General features: G+C 36.0%; 1 protein-coding gene across 1 annotated transcript; it reads right to left on the reverse strand.

The window, feature by feature from the left end:
• Positions 1–240: 240 nt before the first annotated feature.
• On the reverse strand, positions 241–21,268 carry LOC113035386 (uncharacterized). Its single transcript, XM_026190927.1, has 39 exons — positions 21,023–21,268; positions 20,148–20,513; positions 19,945–20,062; positions 19,758–19,831; positions 19,489–19,638; positions 19,245–19,377; positions 17,880–17,947; positions 17,710–17,800; positions 17,504–17,577; positions 17,261–17,410; positions 16,997–17,129; positions 15,270–15,337; positions 15,092–15,182; positions 13,472–13,503; positions 13,344–13,386; positions 13,173–13,255; positions 12,924–13,043; positions 10,279–10,407; positions 9,737–9,953; positions 9,504–9,647; positions 9,047–9,148; positions 8,791–8,853; positions 8,388–8,523; positions 6,296–6,396; positions 6,030–6,175; positions 5,704–5,934; positions 5,474–5,606; positions 5,209–5,276; positions 5,039–5,120; positions 4,702–4,763; positions 4,515–4,605; positions 3,442–3,500; positions 3,201–3,320; positions 2,945–3,073; positions 2,639–2,843; positions 2,028–2,171; positions 1,429–1,530; positions 1,177–1,239; positions 241–655 (listed from the first exon to the last, which is right to left on the reverse strand). The coding sequence occupies exons 1-39, from the start codon at positions 21,121–21,123 to the stop codon at positions 521–523; spliced, it is 4,557 nt and encodes a 1,518-aa protein (XP_026046712.1). The 5' UTR covers positions 21,124–21,268; the 3' UTR covers positions 241–520.
• Positions 21,269–21,425: the final 157 nt, after the last annotated feature.

The following is a 21,425-nucleotide window of genomic DNA, read 5'->3' on the forward strand; positions in this document are numbered from 1 at the left end:
TTAGTTTGTGGGAAGCAATAAAAAGGAACAAAAGTGCACTGCAAAGAAAATAGTCTTCCAGCTTGTAATGTTGACAAGAACTTGTTGCATAAAATGGGATTTTTCCCAAACTGAGTGCACATTTTGCATGTGGTAATAAAAAAATCCCATACGCACTTATGTTTAATGTAAAGTGTAAGCAAATTATCAGTACCTGTCAAGACCCACTCACTAAATTATGCAGTAAAACATGTACAAAAACTGTACAGCAGACAAATGACCATTACACCCTGGTTGGTCGTTATTTTATTTTCCACATCAGTATATTTATTACAAAGCAAAGGCTGTAATAATTCATCAGTTTAAATATGTTAATCACATTTCCAGAGAACATGATTCCTACTTTCTGTAAAAAGTGACTGAACATAACTGCTATAGCCATAAAAAACAGTACATCAAAGACATTGAAACATGAAAAAAGACATGACATGAAAAAAAAAACACAACAAAAGATGTATTTATGTCACTTAGTAAGTGCTGATCAATCAGTTACATTTTCTAGGTGCATTCTTTGTGCATTTAATGTTTGAGCCCACTGTTCCAGGTCTGCCTTCAGTGTACTTGCTTCAGGTCGGTTTTCTGGGCTCGGACACAGCATTGACATGATTATCTGGTTCTGCAAAACACATTTAAAAAAAATCAGCTACTTTCTGTATCAACATGAATATATATTATCAGTACAAATAATTAGCCAATTCGTGCTGCACGATTTTTAACTGGTACAAGCAAACAAGAACACATGGCTCCAGTTTTAGAGTCCCTCATTGGCTTCCTGTTAAGTTTTAAATCCATTTTAAAATTCCTTGATTTGTCTTTAAGTCTCTTAATGGTCTTTCCCCCTTTTTATTTGTCTGAGCTGCTTCACCCTTACATGCCATCACATGCTCTTAGATCAGCTAAACAGGTGCTTTTGACTGTCCCGAAGACATTTTCTAAATCTCGAGACAAAGCCTTTTCAGTTTTGGAACCTAAAATGTGGAATGAGCTGCCTCTGGAGGTCAGGCAGGCTCGCCGATTTATTCTTTTATTCTTGTTTTCCTATTTTATCTTTTTTTTTTTTGTACAGCACTTTGGTCAGCTGTTATGTTGTTTTAAAGTGGTTTATAAATGTGAAAGTGAAAAAAATAAGAATTATACCTCTTCTGGAAACTTCAGTGTAAATTCTTCAGGGAGAATTTGCTTTCTGACATCTGTAAAAATCTAGTATACATAATGATAAAAGGATACAAAAACATGTTATTTGGCTTGACAGAAAATCATCACAAGAAAAACAAAAGCAAAACTTAAGTATGCAATTCTATACATTATATTCTTCACACATTAACACTGATAGGAAGCTACCAGTAAACATTTTAAAATGTAAACTATTAAATTGTTATACCAACTCACCTTCCCTCTTTCATGCCCAGAAGAGATTTTCCAAAGGAGTTCAAAATATATCAGTCCCAGAGCAAATATGTCCACTTTGGAGCCATATCTTGTTTTGGTCCTCTGTCATAAAACAAAAACATAATGTGTTACACACCCCTTAACTCAGTGTGAGTGTTTAAATTATAAGATATGGTTGTGGTAAGCTAATCTATGTGGATTTCACTTTTTTCAAGTTGTAGTTAAATTTTAAGACCATGGTATATAAGTCTAAAATTAAAAGTAGAAACCAGAAAAAAAACCCCATCTGGCTGCAATCACTTAAAAAAAGATATCTTAACATGTATCATAAGAGATGGTTTTATCTGGAATGAAATAAGAGTTTTACAGCGAATGAATGAGGTGGTGATAATGGAAAGAAAAAAACTTTTCAATTTGTAAACATCTTTAAAAAAAAGACAAAGAACAGGAGATTCTGTCATTTTTAAGAACATTTGCAGAAGGTAATGAAACTTGAATAGATTCAGAAAATGTTGAGCACATAGCTATCATTGAATACTGTCAACAATAAAAAAAACACAGAAAAGAAATCAAAGGTTATTTGTTTACAGAGACCTCACCTGTTCGGGAGCCATATATGACTTGGTTCCTGTTTTCTCTGTTCTCTCACTCTGATTTTCATCATTATCATCAGTCTCAGTAGCAACTAGACCAAAATCTCCAATCTTCACTTTTCCATCTTTTCCAAACATGATGTTGGTAGGCTGACGATTGGAAAAGCAAAATTTAAACATTGAGCATTTAGTGCCTCGTGTAGTCAGAAATGAGTGAATAAGCTCAGGTGATTCTACGAGAAATCTTTCAAATTTACACCATATGTGCATCTACTAAGAGGCTGCGGCATAGCACTGGCTGCTTCTAGTATTTCTCCTTGATGCTGCGCCATCTCTTCAACCTTCTTATACTTATCACCACCTTGTAATGTTGACTTTAATCCCTAAATCAACACTAATAATGATTTTCTTAATGTGGCCCTAATACTCAGTCATTTCCTGTCTACTGGGTTTACTGTGAAGTAGAAGAAGCACACCAATACTTTAATAGCAGCAGTGTGCATCTCCATTAAACACACAAAAAGGATACTAAAGAATATGGAAATGGAAAAAACTTAAACTTAAATGTGAGCTAGCTCAGCAACATAAGCTTGTGATCCTGTAATCTTGAGTCTCACCTTGAGGTCCCTGTGGATGAGTCTGTGGGAGTGAATGCACTCGACTCCACTGACTATTTGCTGCATAACGGGAAGACTTTCTGCTCTTCTTATAGACTCTTCAAGAGTTTTCTCATTCTTCTCAGTTATCCAGTCTTTAAGTGTTTTGTCGTCACATAACTCCATCATAATATAGAGGTACTTTTGTGATGAATTACTACTAGACCTAAAAAAAAGGGAAGATTAAAAATCTAATTAGCATCAAGTCTTCATTTTAAGCATAGAAATGCAAAACTGCACAATACTAAATAACTGAACAAAACTTACTGGGAAGTACTGTAACTGTCAGTTGTATTGTCCCACTGGTATTCTGAATCCTCCAGCCAACACTTGTAGTATCTAACAATGTTAGAGTGGTTGAGGTCTGATAATGCCCCAACCTCTCTTAGAGCTTTTCTGATCAGAAGGAAAACACAGAAATGCTTCAGTAAGCAAGACATACATACTCACGGTTTCTGTTATTAGAATGTTGCTTATGCAAAACATTTGTACTTTGAAAATATACACTGTGCATATGACTTACTCTTTGTGGCGAACAATCTTTACAGCATAATACTTCTTCACCAGTTTATCTCTTGCTTTGAAAACATGACCATAGCCTCCTTTAGCAAGACATTCAATGCAATCAAAGTCTAAAGTAAACCTAGTGAGATAAACAACATTCATTAGATGAAGATGTGAAAAAATAAGTAAATTATTGGAAAAAAAGAGGATGCAAAAATCTGACCACACAAGTATAAACGTCATGAAATTTTTTTTCATACTGTGATTGCCCAGATGTGTCACTTGGTCTGTTGTCTGTATTTTTGTTTTTGTTAGCGTCCTGAAAAAAAACACAGAAGGACATAACATGGTTATTATTATCATTAGTATAAAAAAAATGTCTGATGTCTGAACATATTAATTAATAAATACAATTACTTTTATTGGCGGTTTGGGCTTAGCTAAACATATCAAAGAAAAGAAAAAAGGAAAATACATGCTGTGTTACCCGTCTTTTTCTGTTTAACTACACTGTGATGTGGCAGAGCTGTAAATGTTTGTGGCGCTTTGGAAATACATTTGGATTTTCTTCTAACTTCTTTGTTAACCCTGAACTTGGGCTTGCAGAGACTGACTTTCAGATGTTGCATTACTGTCGCATTAATATATCGCATTAACAGCTTCTCTACCAGCCATCTGCTACCCAGGGGTAGCAAATATTCTGTGTAAACAGCCAAAGCGCTTGAGTCACAACTGATGTCCATATTTTAAGCTATTGAAGCCAAATTCAATTCATATTTTACAATCCATTTACAAATACCAGTAGGTTTAGAGATCTGAACACAGATTTGCTTATTTATTAATGACATTTATAGATTGCCATACACATTTATGATTTTTAGTACAAATGTAATGACTTTACATTGAATAAAATATGATTGCACACTAATTGACTGAAATAAAGTGACTGAACTAGAACTAAACACTAAACAAATTTGCAAAAAATTCTGACACAAAAACAGCTTCCCATAATGCCACGAAGGCTGACATGCTATGACTCTTAACTGTGCCTAGAACATCTTTCTATGAAAGTTATGAATAGAACTGGTGAGAGACGTGAAAGTGCCCAGCAGCCACTAGAAATAAGTCCAACTTATTCATAAGAATGCAAACAAACCTCTAACTACAACTGTGCATGATCTAAAGACCAGCAGTTGACCATTTATCCCATAGTCAAGCCCTCCACCGTCCACCCCATATTCACCATATGCCATATAATATACAGTGCATAGTATACAGATTATAAAGTGGGGATTTCTTTCTTTCAACAAATTCTGTGTTTAAAGCAACAGACCTTTTCCATGGAAGGGTGTGATGAATCAGTGAAGATAACGGAGTCACTCGTACTTGTTGGCATGCTTTTTGAAGACGCTTCGAGAGACTCCCTTGGAGAATACAACAAGAGTACATGAGTGCTGCTTTCCTAATACACAACTGTCTGACTTAGTAGTTGTATTACTACTAGTATTAGAGTTTCTTACAGTGAAGGTGTTGACAGCCTGGTTGGTGGAGTGTCTACAGACGAAGTTGACATGAGGGACATCTATAAAAACAAAAACAATTTTCCAATGAAATTGTTTTGATTTGTAAATATGTTAGCCTTTGGAAGCACTCACCTCACCAATGAGAAAAAAAGCAATCCTAGTATTTTATGCTTTTATAACATTTTTCTCCTGTTTAGCGTTACTGTCAGATTATGGGTTTAAATTCCAGAAGAGGGACACCACAGATACACCGATATGTTTTAGTCTAAAAAAGTCAACTTCAGGTTCTATGAATTCTTTTATAATTTTAAAAGCAACATAAAAAAAACCTGACCTTAGTCTCCAACAAGTTCGATAGGTCAGTGATTGATACTGATTCACTTTCACTCCTTGTTGTGACTTCTGACAAGACCTCCCTTAAAATTAAAAAGAGAGCCATTTGTGTAGTTTTATACATGTTAAACTTTACCACATACTCTACCATTAATGTTAATACTTGCTTACACTGTGGATGCTGGGGATGGCAGCATTGTTGAAACACTGTCTTCAGACATGGTTGACCTGTAGGATACCTTAAAATAAGCACAATATGTGACATTCAACATTAGTTATCAAACTTAGAAAAGTGCTGAGTGCAAGCTTTATGAAACTGTGCAATGTTCTGCTAAAGTGACATTTTAGCAGAACATTGCACATGTTGTGTAATGAATATGAATATAATTTTTTTTCTTACCTAAGTGACAATAACATGCTGAAAGCATTTAAATACCTTGCTGTCCCAGTCAGACTGTTCCTGAAGAGCAGACCAGGCCAACTGAGCTGCCTTTTGTTTGGCTTCCTTGCTAGTGCCACCTACAGCCTGAGGGTAATCCTTCTTGTTGATCACACATTTGTAGAAAAACCTATGTAACCAGGAAAGATGTGTTAGTTTAGACTTTATTACCCAACTAAGTGTTATTGCAGCTTCTATTCACCCTCCAAAGATTCACTTATACTCACTTAGGGTTATGTGGTGGGCCACAGCTTCTCACTTTAATAATATCAATGATTCGCCCTGTCTTCTCACAGTAGTTGTGAACAAGTCCAACGAAATTTGTCCGTTTGTGATCTTTATATGTTACACCCAAGCTCTGATATACTAGCTTGGCTGCTTCCTCCTTAGCTTCCTTTTTATTTTTCCCATAGGCAGTTGGGTACTCCTTCCCACCAACCACAAAGCTACAGCATCTTCTGTAACATCATACAACATTATGCATTAATTTTTATATTTTTAAAAACAAAAATATATTTAAAAAAAATATTTTCTACGATGTATGGGGGCTTACGGAAAACCACTTTTGTTTATATTTATTGACTCCTTAGGCTTTATGATGATCTTATTCTTCTGACCATATTCATTTATCCAGCTTATATAGTCAGAAATATTTGCTTGAATAAGTGGAGCAGTTGGATTTTCATCTTCTGTTTCCATCTAAAACAAAGACATCAATAAAAAGCAGTTAGACTTGCAGCTGTAAACTACACTTTCATTTTGAACATAATAAGCAACCTAGTATACTTTAGTTCAGCAAAGACTGCATCATGATCTTACAGAATCAACTGGAGCTTGTTGCTCTTTATCCATTACTGCAAAGTATTTCCTGTTGTGGTCTGTTTGGCTCACTTCCTTCAGGCTGTTTAGTGGTGGTAAATCTGATGACAAATGATCAAAGCTTTGATTTGATTATACTGGCACGTAATGAAGTTCTTAACTACATAAAAATACATATCTATATTCAGTACCAGTCAGTTGACGTATCAACCACTGTAATGTAATGCACAAGATACCAAAATGGGAAGCAGGTTATTCCAGCCATGTTAGTTATTCCTGAAATATAACCTTAGATGCTCTAATTGGTCACTGTTGCGTTCACTTGAATAATATTATTTTGTGCAACTGGTTTGTGAAGAAAGTGACTTTAAACCTTTTTTCACTGTCGCGGAAAACAGTAATTAGCAGTCAGAGTAATAGTCAATAGACCAAATGACTTGTTATTCATTTACTAGTTAGATGTTCAAATTACATCACTATATATACACGTCTTTGTCAGCAGAAGAAATGAAAGAATGGTGACAGAACAGGGAGTAACGGAGTGTAGCGCCAATTGCACGAGCCAAAACTATTACATAAAATAATAAAGCCGACGATTGATAAGAAGTGTGCTATTGCATAGACACACTTAAATATTAAATACAACTTACCGTGATCATGGCCTGTAGAGCCAAGTTACTCGAGTTCACCTCCGAGCCTGTGTAGCTCATTCCCTATAGAACTACATGGTGTCCCACTTCCCCCCAAAATGACGAAGGAGTTGCAATCAGAGTTCAGAATTGCGAATAATTGTGACAAGTCACAAAGTACAATAGTATCGCTTTATCTCTTTTTAAAAAAATTGCCTCCACGTTTCCGCAACCGCGTTAGCGGATTCAGCCGCCTTTAAGTTTCGATTCGTCAGTGGAAACGTCATGTCCCAGTGTCCACACCTTGGCAGGCATTAAAACTTAGTATTAAAGCAAAATCGAATAAAAAAATAATTGCAATAACATAACTATAATCTACGCATTGTCCATTCCCACTCGTCTATTTATTTTGGCCCATGTTCATATCCATCTGGGAAAGGAGAATACTATGGCACAATAGGAATGACGCATGAACAATGGCAATTAAACATTAGAAATGTCTTGTCATTACATGTATAAGCTGGCATGTTAGAAGATCGCGAGTCACCGATTCACTCACAGCTGCTTTCTCTATATTGGAAAAAAAAATTTTAAGAAAGTTTCTTGATCCAGAAAATTAAACAAAATTTTATGTATATGATAGGATAAAAGACAGGCTATGGAAGAGAGCCAGAGATAAAAAATAAATAAATAAATAACCAATGGCTGAATGCAGAGTGGAGTATAAACAGAGAGTGAAAAGAAAGTGAGTAAAGAAGAAATACCCATCATGGGAAGACTCAAAATTCAGTTTTGCAGTACTCCATGGCAAATCTATTGTACGCAGTGACTTCACAGTAAAAATCTGAGAGAAGGATTTATTCACTTACCAGTATATTTAATCTTTCAATGGATGAAATTACTCACATGACACCTTAAACCACTTACTGTAACAGAAAGTGGCCCAACTGTATGGAAACTACCATAACCAGCATGCTACTCCCTCCACACAGCTGAAAGGATGAACCCAAGTCACCTTGTAACGTTTTTTATTGCACTATTTCACATTGCAGTCATTCATCTGGAGTTCTTTTTTTTCATTTTTAATTATTATTGTTATTATTATTATTATTATTATTATTACTATTTACAATACTATACAAGTATGACATCACTTTTATTACAAAATATTACAGGCTAAAACAAATAATTTATATAAGTGTTGACAACAAGTGAATAATGACACAAATTTAATTTGTATTTCATTCACACATTATAACATGAATCACTTCATCAGCCTTTCTTTAAACCAAGCACTCCATAAATACAACTATATCTGATGATGCATCAGACCATGAAAAGAAAGCATTCAAAACATCCACACATGCACTGCATGACATGATGTGTATTGAATACAGTCATGCATGAAATGACTAAACTGAGTGTTCTTTTTTAGACTTTTCATTAAAGTCCTTATAACTGTCAAACTGTGTTACTATTTCGAAGCATTTGTTTTTGCATTAAAAGTGCATCAGAGTACTCTTTCAGCTCCTCCTTTAGTTTACTTGCTTCCGGACGGTTTTCTGGCTTCGCACACAGCATTGCCTTTATGATTTGATGCTGCAATTAGACATAAGAAGAAAACAGTGTGAAATCAATATCAATATCAATCAATGCTGTCATTTATTGTGAAAGTCCAGTATATATTATTTGCCACATTTATACTTTACTTGGGAAATTAAACAAAGAAAACTTTCAGGTTCTAAGACAGTCCTGCTTGGTCATTTTTGCTATTAACGATCAACAGTTGTGGCTCTTCATCCTTTGATGGAAATAGATGATTGCTGGAAATGTTTATATAGTAAACTTAAAATAATGGTGATGTACCTCTTGTGGAAAATTATTCAAAAACCCTTGAGGAAGTTTCTGGCTTCGGGCATTGTCCCAAACCTGGCATTTATATAATGAGAGAAGGGATAAAAATGATGATCTGTTCATTTATTAAACAATATTAAATAAAAAAATAGTACACATTAAATTTGATTTATATCAACATTCTGCTTCCTATGACACAAACTGAGAAAACCATTATTAACAGAGCAAGTTTGCAGCAACATTTTGCATAAGCTTTGGAAAAACTCACCGCTTTTCTTTCAGGGCCAACAGGGAGATTCCAAAGAAGTTCAAAATATATCAACCCCAAAGCAAATATGTCTACTTTTCGGTCGTAATGGCTCTTGCTTTTCTGTCATTAAAAAGAGAAAAACAAAAAACGGCCAATTTTGTGAGTAAATAATAGAAGACAAAAAAAGGTTTTTACTATCTCTTTTCAATATGGGTGGACTAACCCTTAAGGACATTGGGCATTAGAAACTAGTTTAATAGTCAACCCAATGCTTCTTTGGTTTTAAGGCAGTTGATTTAAATGGTTTTCCTATTTACTTGCAACAGTAGTAAAATAGTTTTTTAGTAGTACAAGAAAGAAGGTGCATTGCCCTATGGTGTTGACAACCTTTAAAAAAAGTGTCTTTAATGTCTTCTCTTACTACCTAATATTTATTAATGGGTAAGACACTAAATTTCAATTTAGATTATTCAACCTGCTCGGGAGCCATATAAGATGGTGTTCCTTTGTAAGCACTTCTTTCCAGTAGATTCTCAGCATCATTGTCAATCTCAGCAGTGACCAGGCCAAAGTCTCCAATCTTCACTTCTCCATCCCGTCCAAACATGATGTTGGCAGGCTATACATTTTAAGAAAAGGCACAAATAAACGTCTACCTCTTTATGAGATGTGCAGCAACAAACAACCGTCTTCTCCTCTTTGTCTCACCTTCAGGTCTCTGTGGATGAGCATCTTTGAGTGAATGTACTCGACTCCACTGGCTATTTGCTGAGCAATGATTAGGCTCTCTTCCTTTCTCCTTGAGTCTCGCAGAGATTTCTTCACATTCTGAGTATTCTTCTCGTCTATCCACACTCTAAGTGTTTTAGTATCACACAGCTCCATCTGAATATAGAGGCACTTTTCAGATGAATCACTAGCAGACCTTGAAAATAAAAAAAACACAAATGAAGGAATTATGAACCTTTACTTTATCCTCAATGGTGAGGCAACACTCTGTAAACTACTGTAAAAATCAAGAAGACAGAAAACTGTGGCGCAATGTGTGTTGCTATAATAAACTGTAATATTGATTAATTTTAGTATAATTTTAGCCACAAAGAGAAAACATGTGTCCAGTCTTCAAAAATGTACATCAAGGTAACAGACAAGAAACTAAAGTGTGAAGTGAATGCTTCCTCTGTCATTTACACCACATGTGATGCAATGTTAAGACATAATAATATTAATAATGAAGTAATGTGACTTACTGCGAAGTACTGTAGGTGTCGCCTGTACTGTCCATTTGGTATTCTAAATCCTGAATCCAACAGGTGTAGTATCGAACAATGTTGGTGTGATGGAGGTCTGATAATGCCACCACCTCCCTTAGAGACTTTCTGATTATAAGAAGTACAAGAAATATCAATAAACTTTAAATCTCTTTTAAAGCATCTGTAACTTTCCAGCTGAGGGACTCAATACATCAGGAAACAATACTGTAAGGTATCTCTGTGAAGACTTATAACAACTCCCTCACTTTCAGAAGAATTCTAAGTTTCATATAGCTTTAGGCTGTCATTGTGCTATGATGTAGCCATCAAATGCATATGTAACGCACAGAACTAACCTTAAGTAGCAAGCTAGCTGCAACTGAGGAATGTACACTTTCAACTAACCCAAAAAAATTCTGTGTCAGTTTTGTATAAGAAACATTGGTTTATTTATTACTTTATGAAGTAAGAAGACATTAGATACTAATGGGTGACCTGATACTAGAATGGATAGATTGCATACCACATGGAGATAAATGCCTTAAACAACAAAATTCCTGCTCGGATCATTTGCTGCGTTACTCTCTCGTTGTATTATTCCTTCTCTCCACTATTTCTATCAAAAATGTTTCCAAATGCTAAAAAAAAAAGGTACATTAGCATTAGCGGACAGTAGCACAAAGTCGTGTAAAACAGTAATGTGATGAGAAGTTTGGCACCTTAATTCATTTACTGATGCTAAAATGAAGGCTGCAGATGGATGTTAAGTAAAAACAAAACATCAAAAACCTACAGTGGGGCAAAAAAGTATTTAGTCAGCCACCGATTGTGCAAGTTCCCCCACTTAAAATGATGACAGAGGTCAGTAATTTGCACCAGAGGTACATTTCAACTGTGAGAGACAGAATGTGAAAAAAAAAATCCATGAATCCACATGGTAGGATTTGTAAAGAATTTATTCGTAAATCAGGGTGGAAAATAAGTATTTGGTCAATAACAAAAATACAACTCAATACTTTGTAACATAACCTTTGTTGGCAATAACAGAGGTCAAACGCTTACTATAGGTCTTTACCAGGTTTGCACACACAGTAGCTGGTATTTTGGCCCATTCCTCCATGCAGATCTTCTTGAGAGCAGTGATGTTTTGGGGCTGTCGCCGAGCAACAGACTTTCAACTCCCGCCACAGATTTTCTATGGGGTTGAGGTCTGGAGACTGGCTAGGCCACTCCAGGACTTTCAAATGCTTCTTACGGAGCCACTCCTTTGTTGCCCGGGCGGTGTGTTTTGGATCATTGTCATGTTGGAAGACCCAGCCTCGTTTCATCTTCAAAGTTCTCACTGATGGAAGGAGGTTTTGGCTCAAAATCTCACGATACATGGCCCCATTCATTCTGTCCTTAACACGGATCAGTCGTCCTGTCCCCTTGGCAGAAAAACAGCCCCATAGCATGATGTTTCCACCCCCATGCTTCACAGTAGGTATGGTGTTCTTGGGATGCAACTCAGTATTCTTCTTCCTCCAAACACGACGAGTTGAGTTTATACCAAAAAGTTCTACTTTGGTTTCATCTGACCACATGACATTCTCCCAATCCTCTGCTGTATCATCCATGTGCTCTCTGGCAAACTTCAGACGGGCCTGGACATGCACTGGCTTCAGCAGCGGAACACGTCTGGCACTGCGGGATTTGATTCCCTGCCGTTGTAGTGTGTTACTGATGGTGACCTTTGTTACTTTGGTCCCAGCTCTCTGCAGGTCATTCACCAGGTCCCCCCGTGTGGTTCTGGGATCTTTGCTCACCGTTCTCATGATCATTTTGACCCCACGGGATGAGATCTTGCGTGGAGCCCCAGATCGAGGGAGATTATCAGTGGTCTTGTATGTCTTCCATTTTCTGATGATTGCTCCCACAGTTGATTTTTTCACACCAAGCTGCTTGCCTATTGTAGATTCACTCTTCCCAGTCTGGTGCAGGTCTACAATACTTTTCCTGGTGTCCTTCGAAAGCTCTTTGGTCTTGGCCATGGCGGAGTTTGGAGTCTGACTGTTTGAGGCTGTGGACAGGTGTCTTTTATACAGATGATGAGTTCAAACAGGTGCCATTCATACAGGTAACGAGTGGGGGACAGAAAAGCTTCTTACAGAAGACGTTACAGGTCTGTGAGAGCCAGAGATTTTCCTTGTTTGAGGTGACCAAATACTTATTTTCCACCCTGATTTACGAATAAATTCTTTACAAATCCTACCATGTGAATTCATGGATTTTTTTTCACATTCTGTCTCTCACAGTTGAAGTGTACCTCTGGTGCAAATTACTGACCTCTGTCATCATTTTAAGTGGGGGAACTTGCACAATCGGTGGCTGACTAAATACTTTTTTGCCCCACTGTAAATGTATTTGTACACCGAAAAACAAAAGATGCAAAATATCCCCAAACAGTTGACAGTAAATTTGCCACCCGCCTTACTGTATACTCTTGTATACTACTAGTGTGCTAAGATTGTTAGGCATAAGATATTGGAGGCTTTGGAAAGACTGAAGAGATCTCTCTCAAATCTCCTGTACAGAGCTAGTGGGAATTCACCTTTTTCATAAACTTAAACAAAATTTAATATTTATATTAAATATTTACTTACTCTTTGCAGCGAACAATTTTAATAGCATAATATTTATTCAGCAGTTTATGTTTTGCCTTATAAACACGACCAAAGGCTCCTTTACCAAGGCGCTCTATAGAGTCGAATTCCAGTGTAAACCTGTAGAGATTAACATAGGTGTTACTATTAATGACAAATGCTAACAAAGAGAAAATTCTCCTTTAACTATAAACTGTAGTAAAAACATGATAGCAGTACATTGTAGTGTTGTTGTTGTTTTTTTAATACCTCGATTGTACTACTTGACTTGATGTTTTCTCGGTGGAACCTCTTTCTTTACTCTTTTCTTTGAGATCAGAGTTGTGCAAATCCTTAAAAACAATGCAAAGTCAGCATATTGAAATTCCAGTATTAAACAAAAAACTGAAAACACTCAGAATTTCTGTGAGTCCTTCATACCTTTTTTTTGTGTCTGGAAACATTACCGAAATTTGCTGCAATTCTAACCAGGAAAATCATCATCAGCAATAATGTCAGATGAAATATTACACAACGATGTTTACAACAGGTTTCAAAGTATGACTTACCTTATTTTTGGTTTTAAATCAGGATTTTGATCCTTAAAAAGGGAGAAATAAAGGGGGAAATAAGGCTAAATTAGATGCAAAACATTTGTTACAAACAAGACAAACTTAGTTATTAAATGGTATTATTAATAGTAGTTTGAAACACTGATGTCAATCATCAGGTATTGAAAGTTTGTAAGAGTTTGTAAGGTGCTATTTTACAAATACACACTCAATTTCTGCCCAGAGCCTTAGCTAACTTCTTGTCTGTATAGAATGTATATATTTATGTATGTTTTCCACATACATCATCCCAAGGAAACTTTTCCTTCATTTGTACAAGTACATAGTTGAGCCTTGTTGGATTAGTTCCTACAGATAAAAATTATATACTTGAACAACATCACAAGAAAAAATAATATTGTCAGTTATTTTTCAAATTCTTGGAAAAAGTTAAGCCCGTTTCTAGCTAATATTATCCCCTTTAGTAAAAATTACTCATAGGAGATTTGCATAATTATCCACCTGCTTGATGTGAGGAAAATCTGCAGTGTGCAAAATCATTGGCCAGTATTGCAGTGATACAGATTTTACCACATTTATATTTTAATTAGAAAAGAATATCAGACTGTAGGATTCAGAGGTTTAAACAACATGGGTTTACCTTCCCAAGGCAAATCCTATCATTGGCATTTTTTCTTGAACTTCTGTTTCTAATTTTACTTATTTATACAACTGTGAGTTTTATGTTAAAAAACAAACAAACAAAAACAAAAAAACAAAACAAAAACAGGAACAGCAAAAAAGAAAGCGATGAATGAAATTGACACATACAAAATCTAAGATGCATTCGTTGAGACCGGAGTTATTAGTGAGGGGGTTTTTTTCTTGTTAGTTTTTAATTTTTATTTTATTCTGACTTTGTTTTTAATTCACTTTAGTTTCAGTTAGTATCCAAAGTGAATGTTCTTGTTTTACTCTTTTTAATTATTATTGCATCAAGGGGATATGTCAGAGGCAAGATTTAGGAAAATCAGTGCAGGTATTGCAAGAAAAAAAGAAAGCAGTTGACTCACAGTGTTGTAGACATATAGGGTCTCAATAAACATGTACACCAGTGACTCATCAGGCAGATTGAATTAAACAAACTAAATACTAAAACTAAAGATATTTCCTCTATATTTGTATTTTAGTTTAGCTTTTTATTTCCCTAACTGTGCAAAATCATTTCACTTCACTTTAAAAAAAAAGTCTAGTTTTAATTTTTTATTTCAGTTTTTTCACATCTAATTTTAGTTTAAGCTGACTATAATAACCTTCACTGAGAAAAAAAAACAGATCAGTTTTTCATTTATTTAATTTATGAAGACTGTCAAATGCATTTGTCACATTTTAATAGATCATGATCACCAATATGTAGTGTTTGCTTGATCACATTTTTTAATAAATAACTATTTTCATACCTTGATATTACTATAGATACATCACCCATTATTATTGAAAAGTTGTTATTGCAATTATGAAAACTACTAATTAGGAGTGTAGAACTGGAGCTAAATAATTAAAAGCATCCTAATATAACCGTGTTAGTATCAAAGGACATGACAACAAAAGATATAGAAGACACAGAGGATAACAAACCTGTTCCTTGGAAGGTCTCTGAACCTTTGGGGAAACAACTGGGTCACTTGAAGTCATTGGTATTCTTTCTGATTTTGCATCATGTGGGATCCTTTGAAAATACAGCAAGATACATTCATGCAGTTTTCTCCACATTAAACTTAAGTATTAGGTGTGCTTGCTCATTCCATTGCCTTACAGTGTGCTCGCTGGGCTGGACAGCTGGACTGGTGTAACATCATCTGACACAGCTGACCAAGAAACCAGCTGAAAGAAACAAAAAAATGTTCAGCTGTACACTAAGACACCGTTTGGTAGTAGGACACTTTAATGTAAAATAATATGATTGTTGGTAAGTGCAGGGGATATTTATTAACATGCACGACACGCCCTTACTATTTGTCCATCTGGCTGCTGCAAAATTAACCATTGGTTAACCACATACATGTACGTTTAAAATGAGACTGTCAGAAAAATTCTAAATGTTTTTGAAAACATTAGTTTTAGCTATAATTTAAACCTCCTAACACCTGAACTCTTTCATGGCATGCATTTTTAATTTCTCCTTGCTATTTGGGCTGATTGGGAAATGCAAAAACAAAGAATTACATGATTTTTTTTCTGATTTTTAGAGCCACATATGAGGACATTCGCTTTAAATTTCGATAGAACAGTGGCAGTATAATGTCCTCGTAAGTGGAAATCAGGCCCTTGTAGAGCAAAATTTTGTATTTTGGTCTAGACAACTCAAAATGTGATGTCCACATATGTGGATGCCAGGTCCCAGGAGGTTAATATACAACATAAAATATTCAGCAATAATCACTTTCTGTATGGTTTCTGTAAAGTACAGCAGTGGCTTCAAAAGCATGTTAGCATCCTGGAACCCACATCAGGTGTTTTTTGGATATTTTTCACATTTAACCTCTTAGCATGTCTGCTTTTTGCGACTGTTTTTGGTTGCATATGTAAATCTGTGAGGTCTGTTCTCAAAGCGCAAAACATAGAGAAGAAAATATTTAAATCAAGCACATACACTTATTTACTAATGTTTTCAAATGCCATTTACTGATAACTGTACCAATAACGCTAAAAAAAGAAAAGACAAAAAAAGCATGCCTTTTTTTTTTGGGCTCGATTTTGAAATTAACTTACTGCACCTACGTTTAGAAAACAACCGTGATTTTAAAACTAACCACATCTATGAGCTCTATTTGGGGTTTGCTCTCACACACTAGTTTGCTCTATTTAGCAAATCTGGTCGTATGCTTTAGAAACACATGCTTTTTTTAAAAAAAGAAAAAGTTCAATAAGTACAATAATACCTGATGATTTTGTTAGGAACATATTTCTGCATCATCCAATCTTTGAGATACAGCAATATTTGGACACATAAAAATTATGATTATGAAGTATTGTTCCTTTACCTAAATTGTGCTTCCCTGTCTGTAACACTGAGCTTACACTTTTCAAGCTGTTTTAACACACGAAGTTCAGGCAGCTTAGCGAGAAAGGACAATACAAAATACTTGGCTGTCCTCTCTTTTATGACCTTACAACTAGCAGGAAATAATTTGCCTCAGACTAGTTTGCACTATTGGAAATACAGTTTGGTTTAGTCGAGCTTCCTGCATAAGTGGGTTTGAAGCAGTAAGAATGATGCCCACTCATTAGAAGTGAATGCAATCTGACATCACACATCATGTGTACACAGCAAGTAGGGAGCAGGTAGATAAATGAAATGTGTGACATTTGCTTTCTCACAAGCATCTCTGTTGAATGATGCTGAAAAAAGTTTAGTAGTGCAACCCTTTTACCGCCTTTATAGTAAGGAATTAAAAAGCTAGAGTGTGTTGGATGAGGAATATGGAAGATTTCAAGGTTGTGGATAAAAACAAAAATCATTAAGTAAAGATCATTAAGTACCTTACTATCCCAATTTGATTGTTCCTGAAGAGCAGACCACGCCTGCCGAGCAGCATTTTGTTTGGCCTCTTTGATAGTCTTACCCTCACCCACAGGATATTCCTTGTTGTCAATGACTACTTTGTAGAAGAATCTGTGTAGGGAGACAATATCAGCAGCAACAGGTTTAAGAGTTTTGTGCCATACAAATAGCTTTATATATACACACATATAGATTTAGTCTATATAAGGTGTATTTAGTTAAAAAGGTTAAGTCATACTCACTGAGGATTATGTGGTGGACCGCATTTGCTCACTAGGACGTAATCATGGCAATGCTTTGTTTTCTGACAGTAGAGATTGATGAGTCCTATGAAATTCTCTTCTGTAAAGATTTCAGCTTCTTTCTTTACCATCAAGCTCTTTGTCTTAGAACTATAAAGACAAGCCACATATTCAGAACTTTACCAACAAAAGAGAATCCAAACATTGAAACTGAAACTATTTGTTGCAACTGTTTGTCCTCACCAGTTGTCGTCATGATTCTGATTTATTTCTACTCCTTTGTGACTTGAAGAACCACCGTGTTTTAGATCGATGATCTTAGAACAAGAACGGACATTTAAACTGATTTTATTTAATCCAGTAATTTAAAAAAAACTTCTGCAACAGCCTCAACATTACAAACTGGTGAACCATGGCAGGAGTGGATGAAAGAATGGGATATAACCAACCTGCTCCTTGGAAGCGTTAGATGACTGGGAGAAAACAACTGAGTCATTTGTAGTTGTTGTACTGCTACTTGATTTTGGACAACCAGAGTCCCTTTGAGACAAATAAAATGCCTAATTAATAGGTATTTTCAACATTACATGTTACCATCTACAGTAGTGCTCAGCCTTACAGTGTGCTTGGTGGTGTGGACAGTTTGGACGGTGCTCTATCATCTGACACAGCTGACTTGATAGTTATCTGAAAACACAAAGGAGGTTGTGGCGCTGTTAAACACAACCCTTCTCATTATAGTCTGCATGATCATACAGAAGAAATTCTGATTTAGTTATTCGAGTAAGGCCATCAAAATCTGACTGATGAAAAATCTCCAAAATAGGCAGAATACTACAAGAATTATCTGAGGAAAACACTTTAATATGCAAATAGGACAGAGTGCTCCATAATAAAAAGTTACGATGAGGCCAAGAGCTTACTCAACCATTACATGCAAAAAGGATTAGGTGAACATACACAGAGATGGACGCCTGAATTTTGTTTCTAGGGGAACTCAAACTCAAGTGTGCAATAAAATGATGTAAATAGTGTATGCAGCATCTAAAATACCAGGCTAGGGTCCCACTATTCTTTGGGGACAGTGTGAGCCTGGGGTGGTACCATAGTGTGCATAGTGGAAATACCAACATCAACAATCTATTAAATGGCCAAAATACACTGAAGAAAAATATAAATGCAACACTTTTGTTTTTGCTCCCATTTTTAATGAGCTGATCTTAAAAATCTGAAACATTTTCTACATACAAACTTTGCCACACCTGTGGCAAAGGAGAAGTTCTCACTAACACAGATTTCGACAGATTTGTGAACAATATTTGATAGTAATGGGTCCTTTGGGTATGTAGAAAATGTTTCAGATCTTTAAGTTCAGCTCATGAAAAATGGGAGCAAAAACAAAAGTGTTGCATTTATATTTTTCTTCAGTGTATTTAATATCAAAAGAACCCATAGGACATTCATGTGTGTATGAGAATCTATCAGTGTCTTCATTTTCTCCGGAGACTTAGAGTTTTTAGTTTTGGTATTATATCAGTTGTCTACTGCAGAGTCTCTTAGGCTATGACAGCAGGTTTGGAAATCTAACAATCAGGAAAGCAGGAAAAATTATAGGAACATAAACATTCCCCAAGATATTTTTTTACGGTTCGATAGGCCACAATATTTTATTAGGAGGTACAACTTCCCTTTGTGTCAGTATAACTGCTACAAATATTCAATTGTCCCTTTGTCAGTTAAACTGATAAATGAACAGCTCATGACTGAAGGACAACTCTACTACTACTTCAACTATTTATTTAATTATTTATGCATTCTAAGGTCTGTATTTATAAAAGTGTGCCCAACTAGGGTTTATGCTTTGATTTTTATTACTATGTGTGTGTGTGGGAGGGGTTTCAATGCAGGAGCTGGCCGATCCAGGATGATTTCCCCCTACGGCAGACAATAAAGTACTCTTAACTTAACAGAAAATGTTAAATACCTTGCTGTCCCAGTCTGACTGCTCCTGAAGAGCAGACCAGGCTAATCGAGCTGCATTTTGTTTGGCTTCCTTGATGCTGTTACCCTCACCAACAGGGTATTCCTTGCCATCTATGACTAATTTGTAGGAAAATCTGTTGTGAAACAGTGAAAAACTGGTTTACATCATTTACCAACTGTTAAACATCAGCCAGCATTTAGCAGAAATTGTCTATAATGGCTGGTAAGGGGACGGTCACACTCACTGTCGATTATGAGGCGGTCCACATATATCCTCTTCAATAAACGTGTGGGAGCGGGATGTTTTCTGACAGTAGTGGTTGACAAGACCTATGAAATTTACCTCTGTAAACCTTTTATCTTCAGGTTTCACAGCCAAACTCTTTATCTGAAGGCTACAATATCAAAGAAAAAATACATAAAAACTGAAACTTCAACCACTTTAAACAATACATAGTTTACAAAAAGGTTTCACAGGGATAAAGCATCAAAAAGAAACACTGTTTCAACTCACCAGACATCTGCAACATTTTGTTTTGTTTCCTCCTTTTGCTGACTTGATGTGAAAATGTCTTTCTCATCTCCAGTCTGGAATATAAAGTACAAGTGAACAACATGCTACTAGAACATGCATGAAAATATTTAAACCATTTATCCAGTTTTCTTTGATGTCAAGTCAATCAGTATATTCCATTAGTTACCGCTAAAGTGCCACATATATCGTGATATACAAGCTTGGCTGCTTCCTCCTTGGCTTCCCTTCTTGTTTTCCCGGAAGCTGCCGGGTACTCCTTGTCACCAACAAAAAAGTTACACCATCTAACATTAAAAGAAAAATATTAAATAGATTTCAAATAGATTATTCACATCTACAATCAAAACTAGATGCATCATGTAGACTTACTGATTTTCATCATCTGGTCCAGGTCTGGCAGCCTCCACGGGCCTTACAATCACCCTGTTCCTTTGACCATACTCATTAAGCCAGCAGGTGTACTTGATGTTACTGCCACTTCTCTGATGAACTGATGTATTAGAAACTTCTGCAGCATTTTCTGTCTGTTTGTAACCAACAAACACACAGCAGATTAAAACAAATGTCCACACATACAGTGAGTGAATACAATGGTGCAATGATCTTACAGTATCAGCTGATTCCTCCAACAAGCCTGCCAATGCATTTTTAGCAGCGTTCTGCTTGGCTTCCTTCTTGTTCTTTCCAACAGCGTCAGGATAGGCTTTACCATTCAGAACAACTCTGATAGTAAATCTGTTGAACAGACAAATACAGTAAACTCCTAGTGTACTTTCCCCACACAAAATATTAAATATGCCATTCTACAACTGGAGGCCAATTTAAGCTTTAAAAATTGGAACACTGTTACTGTATCTTTATATACACGTGGCAAAAAAGTACTCAGGACCACAGAACTTGCTGCTCAAAAATATTGTTTTTAACATATGGTTGGAATGTTTTATTTGTACGGTAGGAGGTAAACAAAGAATTGTAACAAAATATTACAATTGCGTGCAGAGTGACAAAGTTTAAGTGTGGAAACAACACACTAGCAAGATACTGCAGGATCAACATACCTGTGGACATTTAGTAAATGGACTAAAGCGACGTACAAAATACATTTACTGTACACAAACGTGCATTTGGTAGCGAGTGAGCGAAAATACAGCCTACTACGGTTTCACTGAAGAGTCTATCCTACAAAAATACACACGTACTCGTACGACATCCCAGGTCGCAGATCCCATCTATGTTCAACTTACGTTTTAATGTGGTCAGGGCCAGCAGCTCCAACCTCCACAAACTGGAGCGCCAGCCGCTGTTTCTGTGCATACTCGTTTAACTTAGCTATGTAGTTTTCCATCCTAAGTTTGTCGGGAGTCGGAATATTTACACAAAATTCATAAAAATAGAGAGCAAAGTACAAATCTCAAAATAAAACATGGTTTCCGTTTTTCCTTTCCATGTCAGTTTAGGTTTCGTTTTCTCCGTAAACGTCACATGGTGCTTTCAAGTAATGTCCGACATATCAACCACGTTTTGTTCAGTAAAGTTTTATAAAAAAAGAAATGGTTTGAAGCTGCACGCTGAAACTAGCAGAGTTGGGTGGAAGATATCAAAATAAAGTATAACAACAGAGAAAGTGTGAGTTATAGTACAGGAAAA

Source organism: Astatotilapia calliptera, chromosome 13, assembly GCF_900246225.1.
Source record: "Astatotilapia calliptera chromosome 13, fAstCal1.2, whole genome shotgun sequence".
In the NCBI taxonomy this organism is placed as follows: domain Eukaryota; kingdom Metazoa; phylum Chordata; class Actinopteri; order Cichliformes; family Cichlidae; genus Astatotilapia; species Astatotilapia calliptera.

Coding starts and splice junctions, on each gene's coding strand:
- LOC113035386 (XM_026190927.1), bottom strand. CDS start 21,123: ATGGAAAACTACATAGCTAAGTTAAACGAGTATGCACAGAAACAGCGG. Junction 20,063..20,147: donor GGACCAGATGATGAAAATCA/GTAAGTCTACAT, acceptor TTTTAATGTTAG/ATGGTGTAACTTTTTTGTTG. Junction 9,149..9,503: donor CTTATATGGCTCCCGAGCAG/GTTGAATAATCT, acceptor TTTTAATGACAG/AAAAGCAAGAGCCATTACGA.